Source organism: Thrips palmi, unplaced genomic scaffold (genome assembly GCF_012932325.1).
Source record: "Thrips palmi isolate BJ-2018 unplaced genomic scaffold, TpBJ-2018v1 HiC_scaffold_16, whole genome shotgun sequence".
NCBI lineage: Eukaryota > Metazoa > Arthropoda > Insecta > Thysanoptera > Thripidae > Thrips > Thrips palmi.
Window position 1 is genome coordinate 6034213 of NW_023144625.1, and position 21231 is coordinate 6055443.

Genomic DNA, 21231 nt, shown 5'->3' on the forward strand with positions numbered 1-21231 from the left:
AATTGAAATGGAATGTCGTAAGCACTTCTAAGAGGTTTCAGCCTTGTGCTTGACTACTTGACGCTGGAAGACAAGGGAAGACAGACTGACACAGTATGAAACAAAGTCAATGACTTCTTTTTTTTATTAACACCAATACCATTCATACAACATCGACCAGAATTACAGAAAGATTGAAGAAGTAAATACATAGTTTTGGCCTACTAGACTTATGCTGAAACGGGTTCTTTTGCAAAAAGTTGAGCTGTGAAACCAAAGGTGGGCTTCTGGTACTCCTTACTTCCATTTTAGAATCATAATTGTTTCTTAACAAGAACAAATCTTTTTTTAACGCTCTAGTGACCATACAGGACGACGGAGAAACTTTCAGTTTGAGGCGTTCGACTCAAAATTAAATGAGTTGTCAGAATACGTATAAACTTTTCAAAATCGGATGGATGATTTCGGAGATATCTTTCAACAAACTTGATATTTCGGGTTTTTGGTCGATTCAGAAAAGTTTCGACTCCCTTTTTCCCCCTAACCGTGAGTCACATGGGTAAATGTACTTCTCTCAACGTTGTAGAACACTGTTTCGGCTTTCCACAACTCTCTCCTGAAAATTATTACTACGGTCCATCAATAGGACACCATGCGGCACCGCACCGGCCGGGCGCGTGGGCCCCTATCATCTCCGCTGCAGCCAGCGCGGCGGCGGATGGCACGCAGCGGATTTTGGCGACGCAGCAACACTAGTGAACGTATCTTTGGCAAGACGTGACCAAATCCGGACCAAATCGCACGAACGAGGCATCTTTTCGACTCTACACAAAATTTCCTATCCGATGGTGAAAGGCATTGCGTTCAGACTAGCAAAACATGATCACACCAATCGATTACCTGTCCTATTGAGGTTCGGACCTGGGTCGGAGGTCAAAATGGATTCCATAGTTGATCCAGGAAGCGGAAGAAGGGAATAACTCCATTTTCACCATTTTTCAGGAGGAACAAAAAACTGTTAGCAGGGAAATCTAAACCTGAACAATGGAATGTTATAGATGATAACAAGTTCAAAAAATATAAGTTAAACTTTGAGATGAACATCAGGAGTGTCAGGTCACTGCGTATAGGATATGTGTGACTTATCACTTTCCGCTAAAATGGAAAACAGAGTCATCTCAACTTATATTTCTTAAACGAAGTGGAATTAGGAGACATGTCAAGTGGAACTACAGTCAGCAGAGAGTGTTGGTTCCTCTGGTGCATTTTTTGGACTTAGCTCTTTTTTCCGTTTAAGTTCTTAAAATTAAAGGGGGGTAAGTTGACTTGATTCTTTTTACAATGGATACATAAAAACACAAGTTGAGTTATCTCCTTTCAACAATATGTTGAACGGAGTCATGTTGACTTTGGTTGAGATGTATCCATTTTCCGCTAAATTGAGAGTGTAAAAGGGGTCAAGTTGAGTTACATCTTTTTTCGAAGTTGATTTTCTCTTGAACTGCTAGGAATTGGGTCAAATAATTTGGTGCAATGATGCAAACCATTCTAACGCACAACGACATAATAAAAACTCAATTTGGAGATAAGTCAAATTATTCCCTTCTTCCGCTTCCTGGATCAGTTGACATCAGCACCCTTCAATTCACAGGAGATCAAGTGAAACATGACAGAAGACAATGCTATCGTTTTGTTGTGACATTGACATCATTTGCAAGTCCTGACAATACCATCCACGATTTCGTTATAAAGGGTCAACAAATTTTTGAAGTGAGTTGATTTGCCTACCTAGTCTCTTGAACAGCGACACTCGGGAGTACATACGAACTTGAACCCGTCGGTTAGTGAGGCTTTGCGATTTCGTTGAGACTTGGGTGGGAAGCTCAGGCAATGGTAAGTTCCTGGAGTCTAGCGTGACTGGTGGACGCCGACGCAGTGCAAACTATCATGCTTAGAGCGCCACTCACTCCTGACAGAACCCGATGAAAAAGAGGGAAAAGAAGCACCAGCTGCAGTTTTTAATGCCGCTACTTTCAACCAATAATCCGGTCTGATCCTTTTTTAGATAAAGGTAAGAATGGCATTGATATCGAAGCCCAACGAGACCGACAGAGTCGTACTTCCGAGAAGGTCTGGACCGGAAGTGGTGCCGCGACAGGATACTTCGGAGAAAACCTAAACCGGAAGTCAGCGACAGAACGGGAGGATCAAAAGAGCGTCACGACACTGCAGGAAATAACCACAATAAAAGTACACTAATTTCTGGACAATTTGGAATTTAGTGCGCTTTTCAAGTAGAACAATTGTTGTTCAAAGTACAATGGAACCGGCATGACGAGTGCTGTGCAGTCCAGGGCTCGTTGTGGTTTCAGCACAGCGTCGCGACGCTCTTTAGTTTCTCTCGGTCGGTCGCTGACTTCCGGTCTAGATTTCCTCCGAAATACCCTAGGGGTAGGTTGGGTAAGAAAAGTACACTCCAGGCTCGGGTAAGAAAAGTACACCCGTTATATCTCTGAACTGAAACTACACTGAACCATCACGTTAGTGGTTTTAGAAAGATTGGTCATCCCGCTGACCTAAAATAAATTTAGCCCAGTTCTACGTATAATATTTAGAATCAAACTGCACGTTTAAAAAAACATTAAAAATAACTAACTAAGAAAATCTTTTTTTTTAATGTTTGTACTTTGAAGTACAGCTTCCTGCAGAATCAGCCGACAGTCCAATGTAAGGTACCACCTCATAGCTTAGACTAACATCTTTGAAAAACAGTGCCGTTCGATGCTCTTAGGCTTCAACACAATTTTTTATAAGTGAAAAAATGAAATGGGGAAGAAAAGTACAGTCGGCTGGGGAAGAAAAGTACAGGCATTGGGGAAGAAAAAACACCCTCTAAGAAACTAAAAGCGGGATAAAAATTGAAATAGATTTGAATAGGCGAGACAAGCAAAAAATGTCAACACAAGTTATAGAATTAGACTAGAAATAGACAAGTTATTGGTCATTTACGTGAAAAGGGGAAGAAAAGTACAAAATGCTGTACCCACTTATCTCTGAGAAAAGGCTTTTTGGACCTTCTGTGATGAGTCCATGTAGATTCAGAACCAATTGACCGATTTTGACAAAACTTGAACTAATGGCAAGTGAAAGCTCTCCACTTGATGAGTAAACCTGTGTTGAGCCAAGGTTGGTGGTCTCCTGGTTCGAAATCGCAATTCTTTTCGTTGTACTTTTCTTCCCCGGTGGTGTACTTTTCTTACCCTTCTCGAGGAGTTCCGAAATCACATACATTTTGGCATGATGTATGTAATGAACGGAACTATAATCAATGAACAGTGATCCGTTTCATTAGGAAGGCATTGGACTACAAGCTCACGAGAGCAGAATAGTTAATTCCTCATTTGGAACTTCTGCACAGTGCAAAGTACGCGTTTTGTACTTTTCTTCCCCAACCTACCCCTATTGGCTGAAAACTCTTTGACGAACTAATTTCCAAGTGTAACCTCAATGATGCATCAGCTTTAACAATTCGGTTAATTTCATTCTTCAGAAGATGAGTGCCAGGATACGTCAACATTCTGACAAGTATACAAGAAGCACGTTACGGTAACTAATAGGTTTCTGGTTCAGATGGTAGCTCTTGACTTCCGGTCTAGGCCATCTCTGAACCACCTACTGGTTTGTATTTGAGGTTTATCCCCTACTGATTCACTGCAGGTTCTGCGATAAATGTCATGAGGGTATGTTGATGGTAGCCAGGACCGGAAGCATCAAACGTCATTCGGGGGTATGTAACAATGTCAAGTGTGATTCAAAGGTTCCGAAAGCAGAAATCTTAATGTGTAGAAATGTGACTTCGTTTGTCTATTCTTGGACTCCTTTGAGCATTTTTGTCGTTGGTCAGTGAAGAACCGGGAGTTCTCTTTATCGGAAGTGGCCCGGGCAACCCTATCGTTTAAACCTGAACGTGCAACTAATGCGGCAGTTAAACGAACCCCTGTACCGGAAGTGGAAGAGCAAAGTCTAGAACTTAAGCAGCATCAGCGCATGGGCAGACTCTTAGTGGAGGGGGACATCTGCACCTTCGTCGAAGCGCTCCTCATCCTCTGTACGGCTCTGACTTCCGGTCCAGGTATTCGTCAACATGCAGCGTCATCCTTCCAACTTCGATTCAGCCTGTTACAATTACTTTGGGGCAAGGGAAAGGAAGCTCTCAGCACGTTACTGACTTATTATCTCTTCGTTTACTTGTTGGTAAGCGCGTCATGAATACTTGGTATTTTCTTCGTAATTATGAATAATTTCCTTTGTGAAATTATGAATAAAACCAAATTATTAGTTCATCATTTAAGGTTTCCTAAGAAGTCCTTGACTACAAGGAAAAGTACGTCTTAGGGTTGCACACATTGCTTGCACAACTACGTAATGAGAAAAAGAGCAAAAGGGTAAGTAACGTGCTGAAAGTGAACATTTTTATCACTTTCTTCCTCGGACTCTTCTCCCTGTCCGCCCAGCTTCCGGTTTCTTATTTCTTTTGCTCTTCGTGTTTCGACGACTTGAATGCTCCAGGAGGTCGGTGGGTCACATGCGGACCCCCTTTTCCCCGTCTCAGCGTATCTTCTAGAAAGCTGGGTCTTGCAGTCGAAAGTGAAGAAGAGTCGAAAAGCCAGCAGTTTTGCATCCCGTTCTAACCAGTATGTGCCCCTCCCTGTTTTTCTACAGCAGTCCGAGTTTGCCTGTGAGCTTGCGACGAAATTAGCCGGGACCGTGCCGCAGCATCGAAGGGAGCAACCTACGGTCGAGTTGGAACGTGCGCTCCTGACATCAAGTTTATTTAAACCTGCATTAACTCATCCGGGCGAACGGCGAACCCGTCAGCGAACCGTTGAGCCAGCGTGTCGTGACACCTTGAAACCTGGACGAAACTGCTCACACTACGTAGCCGACGAAGCCTGGGGTAAGTTGATAGACTACGACCGTTGTTGCATGCTTCCCGCGAAAAGGCCGACTTCTTGTACTGTTTCCGGTCTATGGTCTTCCTCTTGTTTCTTCCTCATGTTTTCTAATAGGGTACTTTCGTAGATCCCTGAATCGGAAGCACACAGACGCCATGTTGGCGGAAGTAGATCCAAACTTGACATGGGAAAGAGACGTTCGTCAAAGGTATCGGCCACACTTGAACATAAACAGTCGTTTGATACTTGTTTGCAGTGCATATGTGTTTCGCGAGCAATATTTGTACAGCTCGGCTATAGTTTTGGATCCGAAGAGAGGTTAGTTTCCGGCCAATTTGGCATCTGCTGGTCTGCTTGCTTCCGGTTCAGGATTCTCCGAAAGTACCCTATACAAGGTAGGTGTACGCCAGACCGTGTCTTGTCGTAACAGGCTTCGCGATGCTGCGCTATTCACGACAGTCTACGCCTGGCGTTTTCACCTACCTTGGCCTGCGGCGCTTTTTGCTTCACTGTGGCAAAAGGGGGGGGGGGGAGTCGCACAGTGGGCTAGAACATCCTTTTAGGCGCTCAAAACCTATATTTCAGCCATTTTTGATCGCATCGCATATGTCGTTGATTTGGTACAGGTCTCTTTTGGTCTTACTTTATGAGATTTTGAACAAGGGGCGCACAGTGTGACGGATTCACCAGAAAGGGGACAAAATTAATAAACATGAACACTGTTAAAAAAATCAGTTGTAATTTTCATAACATTGGTTGGCATTTTTTTTCACAAACAATTGTTATGAAAATTAAAATCACAAATGCACTCTAAAAAAAATCAGTACAGAATTTTGTAACATGGTTACGCAGCTTTTTCAATAACATGTGTTACAGAAATTTGTATCACGATGGATACAATTTTTTTCTTTGTAACTTGGTTACAGAATTTCGTAACGGTTACAAAATTTGTAAACAGTCGTTATTCTTCCAAATCAAGCTTCAAAATGAGAATTTTGTTCGAACGTAGTCTCCGTGGGTCTGATGGAAGGTCCTTATGCCACCCTTCGAGTCACAACTTTCCCAGATGTACTCTGAGAAGTCGGGAATCGAACCCCAAACTCTGGGTTGGCGGCCCGCCACGCTACCAACTGCGCTGTGCGGACGCCGTGGAAGGAGCGGCGCAGGTAGCCGGTGACCTGAGGCGCGCGTGGTAAGGGACGGAGGCCTTGCCAGCCAAGCATACACGAGACTGAATCTCTTATTCAGAGTCGGGAAAAATAAAAGCACATGAAAACTCTAAGTTTAACTTGTCTCTATGGACACTGCTGTTCAATTTTGCCGTTAAAACATTATGTTTTAATCTCTGATACAGAATTTAGTATCCAGTTACAATTTTCTGTATCAGTTATGTTACAAACATAATATTGTAACCTTCATGTAACAAATTTCTGTATCAAGCTCCTAAATGATTCATTTTTCTGTAACCGGCACATCTGATACAAAATTCTATATCACTTATACAAATATTTGTAACCAATGCAGGTGATACAAAATCCAGCATAAAAAATGATACAAAATTCTGTAACTTTTTTTAGAGTGTGATTGTAAATTGTTTTACAATCACGTTATGAAAATTCATATCATGTTATGAAAATTCATATTCGCGTTTGCGAGGTCATTTTAGAGCAGTTAAGCAAAAGGACAACTAAGTGTTCATGTATATGAACACCCAAGCGGCCTTATGCCATTTATTGAACCGAATCTGCTTTTGAGCAGCGGGTTTCGAACCCGGGATCTTTGACTTGTGGTGCACGCTCTTTACCGCTGTGCTACCACGTCCCACGGGAGGCGGAGGGTCAGCTACTGATGACTCTACCAGCGCCCCTTGGCCACGCCTCTTGAGCTAGTTATGAAATTTACAATCGGATTCGGAAAATTACTATTGTGTGCTCAAAATCAACATTTAAGATTCGCAATTTTCAGAACATGGTTTTAAAATTACCAACAATTGTCAATTTTACGAAATTGTTTTGAATTTTCGCATCAAGTTATGAAAATTGCAATGTTTGTAAAATTCATATCCGTATTCGTAAAATTGTCATCAAAATTGCTTTGAAAATTCATAACTTTTTTAACAGTGAAACCGTTTGATCAGTTTACACCCAAATTCGTATACCAGGGTTTTGAAGAGCGCTGAACAAGAATTTAGAATCAATATTGCTGTTCAAAGTGTTATTTTCTAAATATCACACTAAAAAAAATATTTTGAAGTGTATATTTTCAAAATTTAGTCCACACACAATATTGAGGTCACTGAAGTCAAATATAAAAGTAGTTTTCATCAGGAGCACACAGTTTTGACATAGCACGACGTACAATTTTACTTGCTGTAGTCGTTAGCTCTAGATGGATTTGAGGTTAGGAATCCCGAAAAATTAATATTATTCGGAGAATTTCCTTACTCTTGGGCGTGGCCATTAGTTTAGTAAAGTCAAACATTCATTTCATGGCGCCAGGGGTGTGGTGAACGTGTCTGATAGCGTGAAAACGCCTCACCTTAGACAGCGACACGCTGCCATGTCCTATATTTAAATGCTCCCGGAGCGTCGGGTAGCGCATATTAGCGCCCAAACTCAACTTGTTCCTGTAGAGGAAGGTCTAATCTTCAAGTTAACACCAAAATTACCGCGGGACTCGGCGGGACTCGGTTTGAAACTCAAAGAGAAATTGCAACTTCTTATAACTTTTGTCGTTTTTCTATCATATTGTATGGACGCGATTTTCAAGCGATGTTGAGGCAATGATGGCTGTTCTATACAGCCAAATTGAAGAGAATGAAACACCCTTTCCAGTACACTACTCGGTTTGCTGCTAGCATGATTCGTTCTCCCTGTACGCAGTCTCAAATACGAGCAATGTTACACTGCTGGCGAGCTCGCCTCGGCAGCGCTCTCAAAGCGCTGATTTCGAAGCCACGGCTACGCTCTCCTGTTGGGAGCATCGACAAAATTCAAACGGCGTTTTGCAGATAAGTCTCTTGTCTACAACATGCGCTAGTCACTTTCTCTGTACCTCATACTTGAAAAAATGAATTTTGTCCCCGTTTTGGGGCATCCCTCACACTGTGGGGCGTCATGTTTCACTTTATCTCAGCCGTGGTTTACCGAAAATTGGTTTAGTATAATCGTATTTTTATGGTGTACGTTTCTGAGTGTGCGGGAGCACTCTCAATTGTCAATAAATCAATTCCAAACATACTGTAGGGGGTTTTTAATGTAAATTTCAGACGAGACAATTGAAAACCGCCTAAAGGTGACATCACTTAAATTATATGTGCGTTCTTATAAACAATGCTGTAAAAAATCATGGTCACTGATTTTATAACAATCGTCAAACTTCAATTTCCTAAAATGTCATTTAACTCTTCATGGAACAAGAACATTGCAAGCTGGTCAGCAAAGGGGTCATCTAGAAGTGAAAGAACTGTGGGAACTGTGGGCTATATGGATGATTGTAGACCAAAGTAAACACACTAAATTACTATGTAGGTTTTCCTGCGCGCCAATGCACGACATTAAACATGCACTTCGTAACGAACGAATTTGTGCGCGAAAATGCACGATTTTCTGCATACTTGCGCACGAAATCGTGTATTTTCGCGCACAATTTCGTGCGTTACGAAGTGCATGTTTAATTTCGTGCATTGGCACGCTGAAAAACCTACATAGTAATTTAGTGTGAAGACCATTTTTTAATCTTCAAAATGCCGCAAACCAACTGCCAAAAGTTCAGAACTTCCGAAGAAAAATGTCGCGCAGTGAAATTTTGTATGGTTTGCCGGCTTTTGTTGCATTACCTATAAGTCCCTTACAACTGAAAACAAAACAAAATATTTATTTTGTTTGAAAATGTATAAATTTTGTCATTTCATTTGGTTTTTACCGTGTGTCTCAAAGAGGGATATTTAATTAATCATCGCCATCAAACGAGGGGAGAAAAATCCTCCTAAAAAAGGGTACAGAGACGAGAAAAATTGGATTTGTTTTGAAGCAATTAGCAAGAGGTCAGCATGCCAGCGTTACGGCTGGGGTCTCAAAAAATGCGAAATTTTATTACCTTTCGTTTGAGCCAAGACGAGCCCTGTAGGAGAACTCCTTCTATAAGAAACATGTAAAGAACTGCAAGAAAAAGCGTCGAATTTTCAGTTTCTGATGAGTTTGATAGGAGTACTGCTTTTTTTCTTGCATTATTGTGGGTTCTGAAATATGTCGTAGATTTCCGATCATCTTTATTAGTGTGTCGGTTAGTAGTTATTACAAGGGGTACGCGCCGTTTAGTGTGGGCGCGTAGTGTGGCTGAGCGATGCGGATTGACATAGTTTGTGCACTTTGGACTTCGCTTGAGACAAAATGTGTATCTTATGGGCTCGTATTCAGTTAAATTTAGATCAGGGGTACAAATGGATGTGATTTTCGTTATCAGAACACCACAAATCACTGCGATCAATGTCAAGCTCGATAGAAAAATTTTGGTCCAAAATTGGTCGAAATTCGGTGAAATGTGGGTCTAGGAAGAGTTTGGAGGTCATTTTTGAGTTCAGCACACCAAAACCTGCAGGAAACAATATAAAACTTGACTTGAAAAATTTGGTCCAAAATATGACCCAATTTGGGATGAAAATATAGGTCTCGTGTTCAAATGGAAGTGATTTTCGTTATCAGCATTCACAAAATCGCAAGAATCAATGTACACTTTAATTTAAACAAAAAAAATGACCCTAAATCGGTTGAACAGTGTAAGCACGAAAGTTAGCGTCGTTGCGCGAGTTTCATGCTCGATTCTGTGCAAAGGCTATGCACCTAAAAAAAACTATGTAGTGATTTAATGTGCACGACTTAGCAGTCTATGCATTTTAAAATCTCATTTTTGTTAATTTGGGCGTTATTTTTTCCCAGGGTGTCTAGCTAATCCGGAATGATGAGCCTCCGCTACAGTTTGGGACGAGAGCCTGAAGCAGCGGATCAGGATGTGGAAATCCCTTTGAAGAGCGCAGATTCTCATTCCAAGGCGAGTCAACGCAGTACTCCAGCACATCTTCGGAGCCCTGTAAGGGTGAAAAATCTGAAGTGCTTAGTTTGTGACAAGAGTTTCAGTTTCCCAAGTCACGTGAAGCGTCATCTTCTTACCCACTCCGGAGAGAAGCCTTTTGAGTGCACCGTTTGCAACATGAAGTTGAGTAGCGCAAGTCATGTGAAGCGTCATCTTCTTACCCACTCTAGGGAGAAGCCTTTTGAGTGCACTGTCTGCAATAAGAAGTTCAGTTCCGGATGTGATCTCAAGAGTCATCTTCGTATCCACACAGGGGACAAGCCTTTTGATTGCACTGTTTGCAACATGAAGTTGAGTAGCGCAAGTCATGTGAAGCGTCATCTTCTTACCCACTCTAGGGAGAAGCCTTTTGAGTGCACTGTCTGCAATAAGAAGTTCAGTTCCGGATGTGATCTCAAGAGGCATTTTCGTATCCACACAGGGTACAAGCCTTTTGAGTGCACTGTCTGCTCTAAGAAGTTCAGTTCCGGAAGTGATCTCCAGCGTCATCTTCGTTTCCACACAGGGGACAAGCCTTTTGAGTGCACTGTCTGCAATAAGAGGTTCGGTTGCGAAAGTCATCTCAAGAGGCATCTTCGTATCCACACAGGGGACAAGCCTTTTAAGTGCGCTGTTTGCAACCAGAAATTTATTTCCGCAAGTCACGTGAAGCGTCATCTTCTCTCACACTCTAAGGAGAAGCATTCTGAATGCTCTGTGTCGTCTACGAACTCGCTTAGTGGAGGTGCCGTTTGAGTGCGTAGTCTTCAGTTTAATCGTAATCTCGGATACCCATTGGAGGAAGAAGTATTTGCAGACTAGTTTGAAACTAGAAGTTTCAAACTACACTGCTAATCCAAGTGTGCACCAGGTCCACGCTTCAAGGCGTGGACCAGGTCCACGCTTCACGGGTCCACGTTTTGAAACGTGGACCACCGCTTGGTCCACGCTTTGAAACGTGGACCACCGCTTGGTCCACGCTTTGAAACGTGGACCACTGGTTGGTCCACGCCTTGAAGCGTGGACCACCACGCTTTCAAGCATGGAGTTCTATGCTTGCCAAGCGTGGACCAATAGGTGGTCCACGCTTCTAAGCGTGGACCAAACAGTGGTCCACGTTTCAAAGCGTGGACCAAGCGGTGGTCCACGTTTCAAAGCGTGGACCAAAATGGTCCACGCCTTGAAGCGTGGACCTGGTCCACACTAGGATTAGCAGTGTAGGAACGAGCTCAGATCTTATCTTTGACCTGACACCGGGGAAATCTTGTTAATTGTTTCGTGAGATTGATTGTTAGAGACATGTTATTTCATTTTGATCATACGCAAACGCTTTGTGATCTTGCAATTATCTAGTGTTGATTCTGCGTATTAACTGTATTATGGTTTTGGTTTTCGGCCAAGTTGTCATTAGGATCTGTGGTGACATTATGCAGGGTTCACACCGGTCAGGGAAATCAGGGAAGTCATGGAAAAGTCAGGGAATAGAAAATGGGCACTGGAAGTCAGGGAAAGTCAGGGAAATTTGATTTTGGTCAGGGAAAATTTGGAAAGTTCGTCAAAGTATGGATTTTGAACGCCGCACGTGTGGAAGCTGCATGCAACTGACTCTAGAAATGCACATAAATTTTGAAAATAAAGTCAGGGAAAATAGGTAATTTTTTCACTGGATATCAGGGATAAGTCAGGGAAAACGAAAAAGGGAGTCTGGTGTGAACCCTGTTATGTTAATTTGCGTCTTACTTCAAAGCCTAACTTTATGTTTATTATTAAAAGTGTGTTTAATTTTGTTTCTCTCTTTATTATGCTCTAATTTTTTTACGTATTTTAAATCCTTTGCGAAAGCTGTTTGCCCCGGTCATGGTGGGACCCATGTGCAGTTTTAAAATTGTACGCTATTTATCTCTGAACAACAGTACATCCAAAATACCAGCAGCTGCTCATGTACTCATGTGTTGCCAGCTGAATTCGCCATTGGGTGCCTAAGAAGCAATGTCGCCAAGTTCCATCCCAGTGCGAGACTCCGATTTTGGGGTCCTGGATGGTCTGCCATGTAATGCCCCCTCAACGTCTTCGCATGCATGCACCCATGGGTCTTCGCCCCGCAACTAAATTTTGCGCAAATACGCTCCAAAGTGTTTACTCTAGTATGCATTTGTAATGCTGTGTATTTGGTGGGCAGGTCTGTACCACTCTGAATTTTGCAGCGCATTGATTTGAGTGGTGGCGATGTTTGCTCACGCCGTCGTCGCGTGCGCCGCGTGCACAGGGCCCCGCGGGTGCTCGCTGATTCCAGTCTCGTGCTCTGGCCCGACCGCCCGGCCTCTACCATGAACAAGCTGCTCGTGTCGCTGGTGGTGCGATGGGGCACACACTCTTAGTGTTCATATACTTTCATTGTCCATAACCATTGCCATATTTGTGCAAACTGAAGCTATGAACAATATAGTACATTGATTTAGAGAAAATATTTCAACATTGTGCTTAACTTTTAAAATTGTACCGAGGTTGTTCATCATTTATGGACAAACTTGAACACAACTTACAGTAGCACAAAAACAGCAATAGTTATGGACAAATAGCTCATAGGCATTTAGCGCGCAGTGAACATTGCTGCATGGCAGAGTCTCCTCAGCCGAAACATGGCAAACACTGTTTAAAAAAAGGGATTTTGCTTCTAAATACGAAGCAACTCTTCGTAGAATTTATAATGCCTTCGTCGAGGGGGTAACCACTCGCGTAAATACCCTGTACACAAAAAACGTGTATTGCGCGTAATACACGTGATCGTAATACAATTTTTGGGTCAAAGGTGCCAAATTTTGTCATTTTAAGGCCGTAATACACGTTTAATACCCCCGAAATACATCGTATTACCGAGTAGTCTGTACACGATTTCTTCAAGTGGTTACCCTCTCGGCCTTCGTTTTCTTCGTATTATTACGAAGCGATGCTTTGTGGACTTTACTCTGAAACGTTTTCACCGAGCTATCTCTAATGTGTTCCGTTGTTTGTGGTTACTGCCTCTCAGCCTGACGAGAAGTTCCAGCCAACCGTTCGGAATTCCCTTTGGGACACCGTCGAACCAGTGTACACCGTCATGCGCTGCTTCGCCACGTGGCCAGCGCCAAAGCCGAGATGTAACGCCAGAACGGTGGTTACACTGGTAGCCAACGAATGTGACGTCATATTCGTTGGAGTGTCAATTTTGTCACGTTCGTTTGAATATGATGTCCCATTCGTGTGAACGTGACTCGGCCGTTTAAGTACGTAGGGTGCCACATATGTTTGAACGTGGATCAACATTCAAACGAATGTGACATTATATTCAAACGAACGTGACAAAATTCACATTCGAACGAATATGACGTCTCATTCGTTGGCCACCAGTGTATTCAGACATGACTGTACGCTTGCACACACGTCTTCTTCAATACCATTGCCAAGGCGCAGCGACACACCACATCTTGCGGCAAGCTTTGTGGCGATTGGAGGCTTTTGGTGATTGGCCAACGAGCCAACCAAGGAGTCCTCCACTCAGCATTTTGTTGAAAGTTGTTTGGTTGTCTCAGATTGGCAAGGGCGCCGGGAGAGGCTTGCCCCAACCTGGGCACCATTGATCAAGACTTTTTCAGTCTCAGTGTTCCACACTGAGAAAACCTTACAAACTATTTTGGGCATAACAAAGTATTTTGAGCATACATAAGCTTACAAAGAAAATACTTCGTAACTTACGAACTATTTCTTCGTATAACAAAGTATATTAGTTTATTATATGTGTACTCAAAATACTTCGTAAGGTTTTGAGAGTGCACGCATACACCTTGCACGCAGTCGTCTAGTGTGTATGTCCAAATGACCTCAGCGTGACTTCGGCCGCAGGCTTGGCTTCGGCGCTGCCGGTGGCGTGGCAGGCGGTACTGCTGGTGCTGCTGTCTTACTGCTGGACGGACGTGCTTCGCGGCCGCCTGGCCGTCCTCGGCGGCGACCTGGGCGGCGCCGTGGGCACCGTCATCGCCATCCAGTCCGCCACGCACCTCGCCGTGTTCTGGACGCTGCCGCTCGTGTGGAGGGACGCTTTCCGGCTGGACCGCGTGTGGCAGGGCTGGGGCGCCTTCCAGGTCGGCACGGCACTAGTAAAACACAGACGTAAAATCCACGCCTTTCGGTGTAACAGCCTTTTACGCGTGGCTGAAACGGTTCCTGGTTTTCCCAGGAGCGCCTTTGAAATCGCCTATGTCTTCTCTTACAGGCTACCTGAGGAAACGAGAAACCGTTTTTGCCGTGCGCCCAAGGCGCAATAATGCATTTTGAAGGACATTTATTCTGCCTCGAAGTCCCTCTGCTATTTCATCGAGGGGCCCACCACTCAGCTCAGGGGTGTGACACGATCACTGTTATCCAGTAATTACCTCAAGAACATTCTCATAACAAAAATCTTGACTTTAGACCAGGTAGGTGCGTTTCCTGTCTATTTTCACAAGAAAAACCCTCAACACCGATACTGGCGAAAATATCCAGTTTTGGCATAGTTATATTACCAATGATTACTGGACGAAAAGTACACACGATCACCAGAGTGGTGGGCACCTCGTTATTCGTGCCTCTTCCCTAAGGGCGTGAATCGTTCACGCCCTGCTAGGGCAATATTTGTCCCTTTCCGACACGAAACATAAGATTAGAGCGAAAAACAGATTATGCGATGACCTGTTAACTCATCTGTAGTTCCGAAAATAAAATATCGACGGCTTTTGAAAAGACTGAGTTCGCCATACTACGCCATACTACTTCCCTAGAGCCCTAGTCTGTAGCCTGAAGGCCAAGTGCTATGAACTCGCATAATAGTCCCTCGGATGGGAATGGTTTCCGTAAGCGGGCAAGGGGACTTCGTTGCCCCTTCCTCGCCCACATTATCATCGCTGTTAGGCCTTTGCAGACTGGCGAGGGACCTACCCCTCTGGTAACCAAATAGACCGGGAAAGATTGCTGATAATTGCATGCCGAGAGGCGATTTGTGCTACAAACTGGCAACAGGCGGTTCTAGACTAATTCGACCCCGCTGAAAACGATGCGCTCTGTTGCCAAGCTCGATTTTTGCATTAAAGCCCCTAAATTCAAGATGGCGTCCAAAATGGCCACCAAAAAGCTCGTTTTTCTGAAATATCGAGGTACGCACAAGCGTCGCTGTATTATTTTTACAGTTTAGGGGTAAAATAATATAAAGTACACATTGTGTAACCATTTCCAACCATCTGCACATTTTTCAGGGGCCCAAATGCCAAGATGGCGTACAAAAACGTCAAAATATACCAAAAATCCGTGTTTTGAAACGGTTTTCTGCTCCAATGGCAGTTCTTGTCTATCTTCGTAAATTTCCACGATTTAGGAATATACGGGGTCAAATGTGGAAGGGGTTAGTTGCTAAGATGGCGTCCGAACCCTCGTGGAAAACAGCGGACGCCGGATGGACAGGGCGGTGAGGACAAGCGATGGATATCTAAATATCATCCATTTGTTTCAAATATGGACATAGCGGACATCCATGATTCGTCCGAGGCATCCAAGGCTAGGCCGTCCGACATCCAAAGCGTGTCCCCGTGGTGTCACCCAGCGCGTCCACAGGACGTCCTCGCTGCAATCCAGGACGTCCACGGGATGTCTCTGGCGTCCAAAGAGTGTCACTGCTACGTCCAAAGCGTGTCCCCGCGGTGTCACCCAGCGCGCGTCCACAGGACGTCCTCGCTGCCATCCAGGACGTCCACGGGATGTCTCTGGCGTCCAAAGACTGTCACTGCTACGTCCAAAGCGTGTCCCCGTGGTGTCACCCAGCGCGCGTCCACAGGACGTCCTCGCTGCCATCCAGGACGTCCACGGGATGTCCCTGGCGTCCAAAGAGTGTCACTGCTACGTCCAAAGCGTGTCCCCGTGGTGTCACCCAGCGCGCGTCCACAGGACGTCCTCGCTGCCATCCAGGACGTCCACGGGATGTCCCTGGCGTCCAAAGAGTGTCACTGCTACGTCCAAAGCGTGTCCCCGTGGTGTCACCCAGCGCGCGTCCACAGGACGTCCTCGCTGCCTATCCAGGACGTCCACGGGATGTCCCTGGCGTCCAAAGAGTGTCACTGCTACGTCCAAAGCGTGTCCCCGTGGTGTCACCCAGCGCGCGTCCACAGGACGTCCTCGCTGCCATCCAGGACGTCCACGGGATGTCCCTGGCGTCCAAAGAGTGTCACTGCTACGTCCAAAGCGTGTCCCCGTGGTGTCACCCAGCGCGCGTCCACAGGACGTCCTCGCTGCCATCCAGGACGTCCACGGGATGTCCCTGGCGTCCAAAGAGTGTCACTGCTGACGTCCTATGTCCCGTCCACAGGACGTCTCTGCTGCCGTACCTGCTGACCTCCATATGTCAAGCATGAAAGTCATAAGAAACATTAATTGCGTCATTTGAAACAATTTTTCACATTAGCCATTTATTTAAGCACAAGGCGGAACGCATGCTGTATTATAAATAAGAAAAAAAAATCAAGTTTTCCTGAAGTTACCATCACAGGCACAGTTTTCATAACAAAATTACCCATACTTTTCCAACTAGTATAAGAAAAATAAATCGAGATTATTCTTAAAGAACATCCAAATAAAAAAAATAATCAATGCTTTAATAACTTTCTCCTAATCCTCCTATTTACTGCTGCGTGTTCTTCAGTTGTCGCTTCAAAAAAGTCTGGCAAAGACTGTCCTTCAGTTTGCCATTGATCATCATGGCCACTCATATCTTTGAACTTGCCCTCTTCATCTGTAACGCTCCCAGACACATCAGTTTCACTATCACCACTATCGCCGCTGTCCTCATCTTCGCTGACACTATCAGATTCACTGCTGCTTTTACTGCCACCATAATTTCCACCATTGGTTCCTGTATTATCAATGGTTTCTTCATCACCACTGTTTGGGTTATTGTCATCATCTTCACTGCTGTCAACATGAATGTTGTCTTTACTGTCACCATCAGTTTCACCATTCCCATCACCATTGTTTTTGTCATCATCTTCACTGTTGTCAACATGACTGTTGTCTTCACTGTCACCACCAGTTTCACCATTGTTTTTTTCTTCATCTTCATCACCGCTGTTTGGGTTTCCCTCATCATCTTCACTGTCATCTCCTTCCTTTTTGTTCCTCTCTTTATCTTCATCAGTTTCCTTCTTCTCATTTTCAGGTACTTTCGAATTACTGAGGGTATGCCTCAGCTTGGCTCGCACATCAGCCTCCTTTAGGTTTACTGACCCGCCTTGCCTTGCATTATAGTCATCGATCAAACCTAGAGAGAGACCAATACTTATTACTCATATGTGTTAAACGCAAAATGTTAATCATGGATTTTGACAAACCAAAAAAAAAACACTAACCATGGATCGAGCTTACAAAGCATTCAGCAAGGCGTATCTTGCCACTGTTTGGTTTTGGTTTCAGCCCAAACAGATGTGCTTTCATCGGGAACATGAGGTTCATGAGGCCTGTCACCGCAGCTTGCAGGCCACTTGATTCCAGAAGTTTACGGTCGACTTTCTTGACTGCAACATATACGTCTTGGCCACACCACAGCTATTTGGAAAACATACAAAAGAATTAAAACCCTGACAAGCAAAGTCATCACATTGCTTAACGAATCGACTTTACCATGCCTGATGAAATCTGTTCAGGGAATTTACCCGCAGATTTGAGGGCTGCCGGAGAGTTAACATCAAAGGCAATTTGATTTTCGATCGTACCTTCATGGTCATGAGATTGCTGCTTCTTTTTTTTACCAATGACAGCCTCTGTACAAACAAAGTTTACTTTTAAAAATAGCCTTGTTTCACATTCAAAACAGTGAAAAATAATATACAAACCCTTGATCATTTCAATATCCACTTTCATTTCATTAATAATAGTGAATAGGGAAGAACAGCTTGCACATCTCTGAAAATAAAACAATGAACAACAAATTATCATCACAAGAATAGCAAAAGTCATAGGTCTTCTCACAGAAACCAAAAGCTTGGGTGCAAAATGAGGGTACCTTCTCATCATTATTCATATCCTCTTCCTGAATAAGAAAAGCAGGCATTATTATCAACACTACTGAAACTTATTCATTCATTCATTATAAATATCACATACACACCTTTTTCTCAGTCTTACTCTTGTTCTCATTTGTATTAGCATTAACCTTTGCCCCAATTTTGTTCTAGAACAGAAGGCACGAGTTACAACTAGCAATTGAAGAGCAAACCATAACTAAAATTAATTAGAAATAATATCGCACACACACACACCTTCTTGTTCTCCTCTTCCTTATCATCATGCTTTGTCTTTGAAGACTTTGTTCCCTGCATAAAGAAAATTGATGTTACTCCAAAACTAAAACTTCATGACACACTATATCATTCACACACACACCTTCCTGTTCTCCTCTTCCTTATCATCATGCTTTGTCTTTGAAGACTTCGTTCCCTGCATAAAGAAAATTGATGTTACTCCAAAACTAAAAATTCATTCCACATTATACCATTCACACACACACCTTATTCTTGTTCTTCTCTTCCTTATCATCATGCTTTGTCTTTGAAGACTTCGTTCCCTGCATAAAGAAAATTGATGTTACTCCAAAACTAAAAATTCATTCCACATTATATCATTCACACACACACCTTCTTGTTCTCCTCTTCCTTATCATCATGCTTCTTTGTCTTTGAAGACTTTGTTTCCTGCATAAAGAAAATTGATGTTACTCTAAAACTAAAAATTCATTCCACATTAGACCATTCACACACACACCTTCTTGTTCTCCTCTTCCTTATCATCATGCTTTGTCTTTGAAGACTTTGTTCCCTGCATAAAGAAAATTGATGTTACTCCAAAACTAAAAATTCATTCCACATTATACCAATCACACACACACCTTATTCTTCTCTTCCTTATCATCATGCTTTGTCTTTGAAGACTTCGTTCCCTGCATAAAGAAAATTGATGTTACTCCAAAACTAAAAATTCATGACACACTATATCATTCACACACACACCTTCTTGTTCTCCTCTTCCTTATCATCATGCTTCTTTGTCTTTGAAGACTTTGTTTCCTGCATAAAGAAAATTGATGTTACTCTAAAACTAAAAATTCATTCCACATTAGACCATTCACACACACACCTTCTTGTTCTCCTCTTCCTTATCATCATGCTTTGTCTTTGAAGACTTTGTTCCCTGCATAAAGAAAATTGATGTTACTCCAAAACTAAAAATTCATTCCACATTATACCATTCACACACACACCTTATTCTTGTTCTTCTCTTCCTTATCATCATGCTTTGTCTTTGAAGACTTCGTTCCCTGCATAAAGAAAATTGATGTTACTCCAAAACTAAAAATTCATTCCACATTATATCATTCACACACACACCTTCTTGTTCTCCTCTTCCTTATCATCATGCTCAGTATTTGAAGACTTTGTTTCCTGCATAAAGAAAATTGATGTTACTCTAAAACTAAAAATTCATTACACATTATATCATTCACACACACACCTTCTTGTTCTCCTCTTCCTTATCATCATGCTCAGTACTTGAAGACTTTGTTTCCTGCATAAAGAAAATTGATGTTACTCCAAAACTAAAAATTCATGACACATTATATCAGACACACACACACACACACCCACCCACCTTCTTCTTCTCAGCCTCATCATCTTCATTAGTCTTGGAAGTCTTGTTGCTGTTCTCAAGTGTCGCTTTCAATCTATTTAATATCTTGGACTCTGCGTCTCTCTGGCCTTTTGTTCGCACAGCCTTCTCTGCTTCAGTCTGCAATTAGAACGAAAGTGCAATGTATGTTTGTGAAACTAGCAACAAGAAAAATCGATAGGTAGAACGTTTTAAAGCAAACCGAACAAAACATTTAATTCTACGAACACTTCCAAAGAAGTATGTGATAGGTAATGACTGGTCAGTACACTTCATTAAAGAACCGTGGACCATCGGCTGCAATCTTAAGATATGAGTTTCTTACCACATCTCTATTCGACGGGTCACCCGCCATGGTGAAATTGGACGCCTTTTCTGGAGGCACAGGTAAGCTCTTGCGTGTTGGCATTCGCAGTAATTTTTCTTTGAGCAGATGGTCAATGTGATCTCGTGTTCCTGGGTTTGTGGTAATGGGGTTTATGAGAAAAGGGTGGGGAGAGGAATAACAATTTCAGTAAAGGTCACAAAAACTCAACACTGCTATACATGTAAGAACGCAGAGCGTTCAAAGCTGTCTTACCAAGAGCCAAGATCCAGTGCCTAACCAGGTGGCCGTTGTGAAGCTGGCCGTAGTCTGTTTTCTCCTTGAAGTCAGTACCATTTTTAGGTACAAATGGATGTAGGACCTTGCCCCTTATCTCAAATAAATCACCTGCCTGTATTAGGTTCCCCTTGCTTGTAGAAAGATTCTTCGTGGCACAAAACATATTGGCGACTAACTAGCTAAATGGACGGTTACAAAATGATGATTTGAAGGTAGCTAAAAGTCGCACCAACTAAACTCAGCAGGATGGCCAACCCCCAAGACAGCATTCCAGTATTGCGTGGCCATAGTCGTCACAAGGGTTGTAAAACCGCTCAAAGTTTTTGTTTAATTTACTTTTAATGAGATTTTTACACGTATTCATGTGACAAATAGATCATGTTTACGACGAGTTATGTAACTTTTTTTTTCGTACGTTAGTGCAGGGGCCTTTCCGGTTATCGACGAGGCCGTGACCATTACGGGCCGTCAATTTGGTTATTCTAACCCTATCAATCATGCTCCTTGTAAAACTACATCATGAGCAGCAGATATTCTCAAGAAGGTAAAGAGAAAAGAAAAGTTTATTCTGGTGAAAGCAGGACGACGGAATGGAGGAAAAGAAAACGGACACAAAGTCAAGAGGCTCATCTGATTGGCGGATCGGCTCCAAAGAAGGTTAGTTGCCAATACTTTGTTATTTCACACATATTTTCTCAACATTAGTTATCGCCAGTTTGACCGTTGACCCATGCAATGTGTGTTTGCTGTTCTTTCAGGTGAAGCCTCTTGAAACAAGTTCAGACGAACAGAAATTTCAAACTTTGTCGTCGAGCACTAATAACATTTTGGAAGTCCCAGACGTCAATGACGTGGAGGTAAATTCAGTTGCAGGCTTATCAAAAGATGTCTCTTTACATAAAATTT

At 43.0% G+C, this 21231-nt stretch overlaps 2 protein-coding genes across 9 annotated transcripts; one reads left to right on the forward strand and one right to left on the reverse strand.

Annotated features, from left to right (window-relative positions):
- The first annotated feature begins 1850 nt into the window (after positions 1-1850).
- LOC117642182 (gastrula zinc finger protein XlCGF7.1-like) lies at positions 1851-10963 on the forward strand. Of its 8 annotated transcripts, none has more exons than XM_034380118.1 (3): positions 1851-1872; positions 4702-4936; positions 9872-10963. In XM_034380118.1, the coding sequence occupies exon 3, from the start codon at positions 9891-9893 to the stop codon at positions 10758-10760; it is 870 nt and encodes a 289-aa protein (XP_034236009.1). In that variant the 5' UTR covers positions 1851-1872; positions 4702-4936; positions 9872-9890; the 3' UTR covers positions 10761-10963. The 8 variants fall into 8 exon arrangements, with proteins under 8 accessions (XP_034236009.1, XP_034236008.1, XP_034236005.1 ...); XM_034380117.1 differs by lacking the exon at positions 1851-1872 and adding an exon at positions 1916-2050; XM_034380114.1 differs by lacking the exon at positions 1851-1872 and adding an exon at positions 3488-3585.
- A 5685-nt stretch (positions 10964-16648) lies between these two features.
- On the reverse strand, positions 16649-20488 carry LOC117642942 (uncharacterized protein DDB_G0290685-like). The gene is made up of 20 exons (XM_034381579.1): positions 20302-20488; positions 20047-20177; positions 19704-19841; positions 19566-19619; positions 19442-19495; positions 19315-19371; positions 19191-19244; positions 19064-19120; positions 18943-18993; positions 18819-18872; positions 18692-18748; positions 18565-18621; positions 18441-18494; positions 18317-18370; positions 18166-18228; positions 18061-18087; positions 17891-17960; positions 17679-17818; positions 17408-17603; positions 16649-17319 (listed from the first exon to the last, which is right to left on the reverse strand). The coding sequence occupies exons 1-20, from the start codon at positions 20486-20488 to the stop codon at positions 16649-16651; spliced, it is 2226 nt and encodes a 741-aa protein (XP_034237470.1).
- Between the last annotated feature and the right edge of the window lie 743 nt (positions 20489-21231).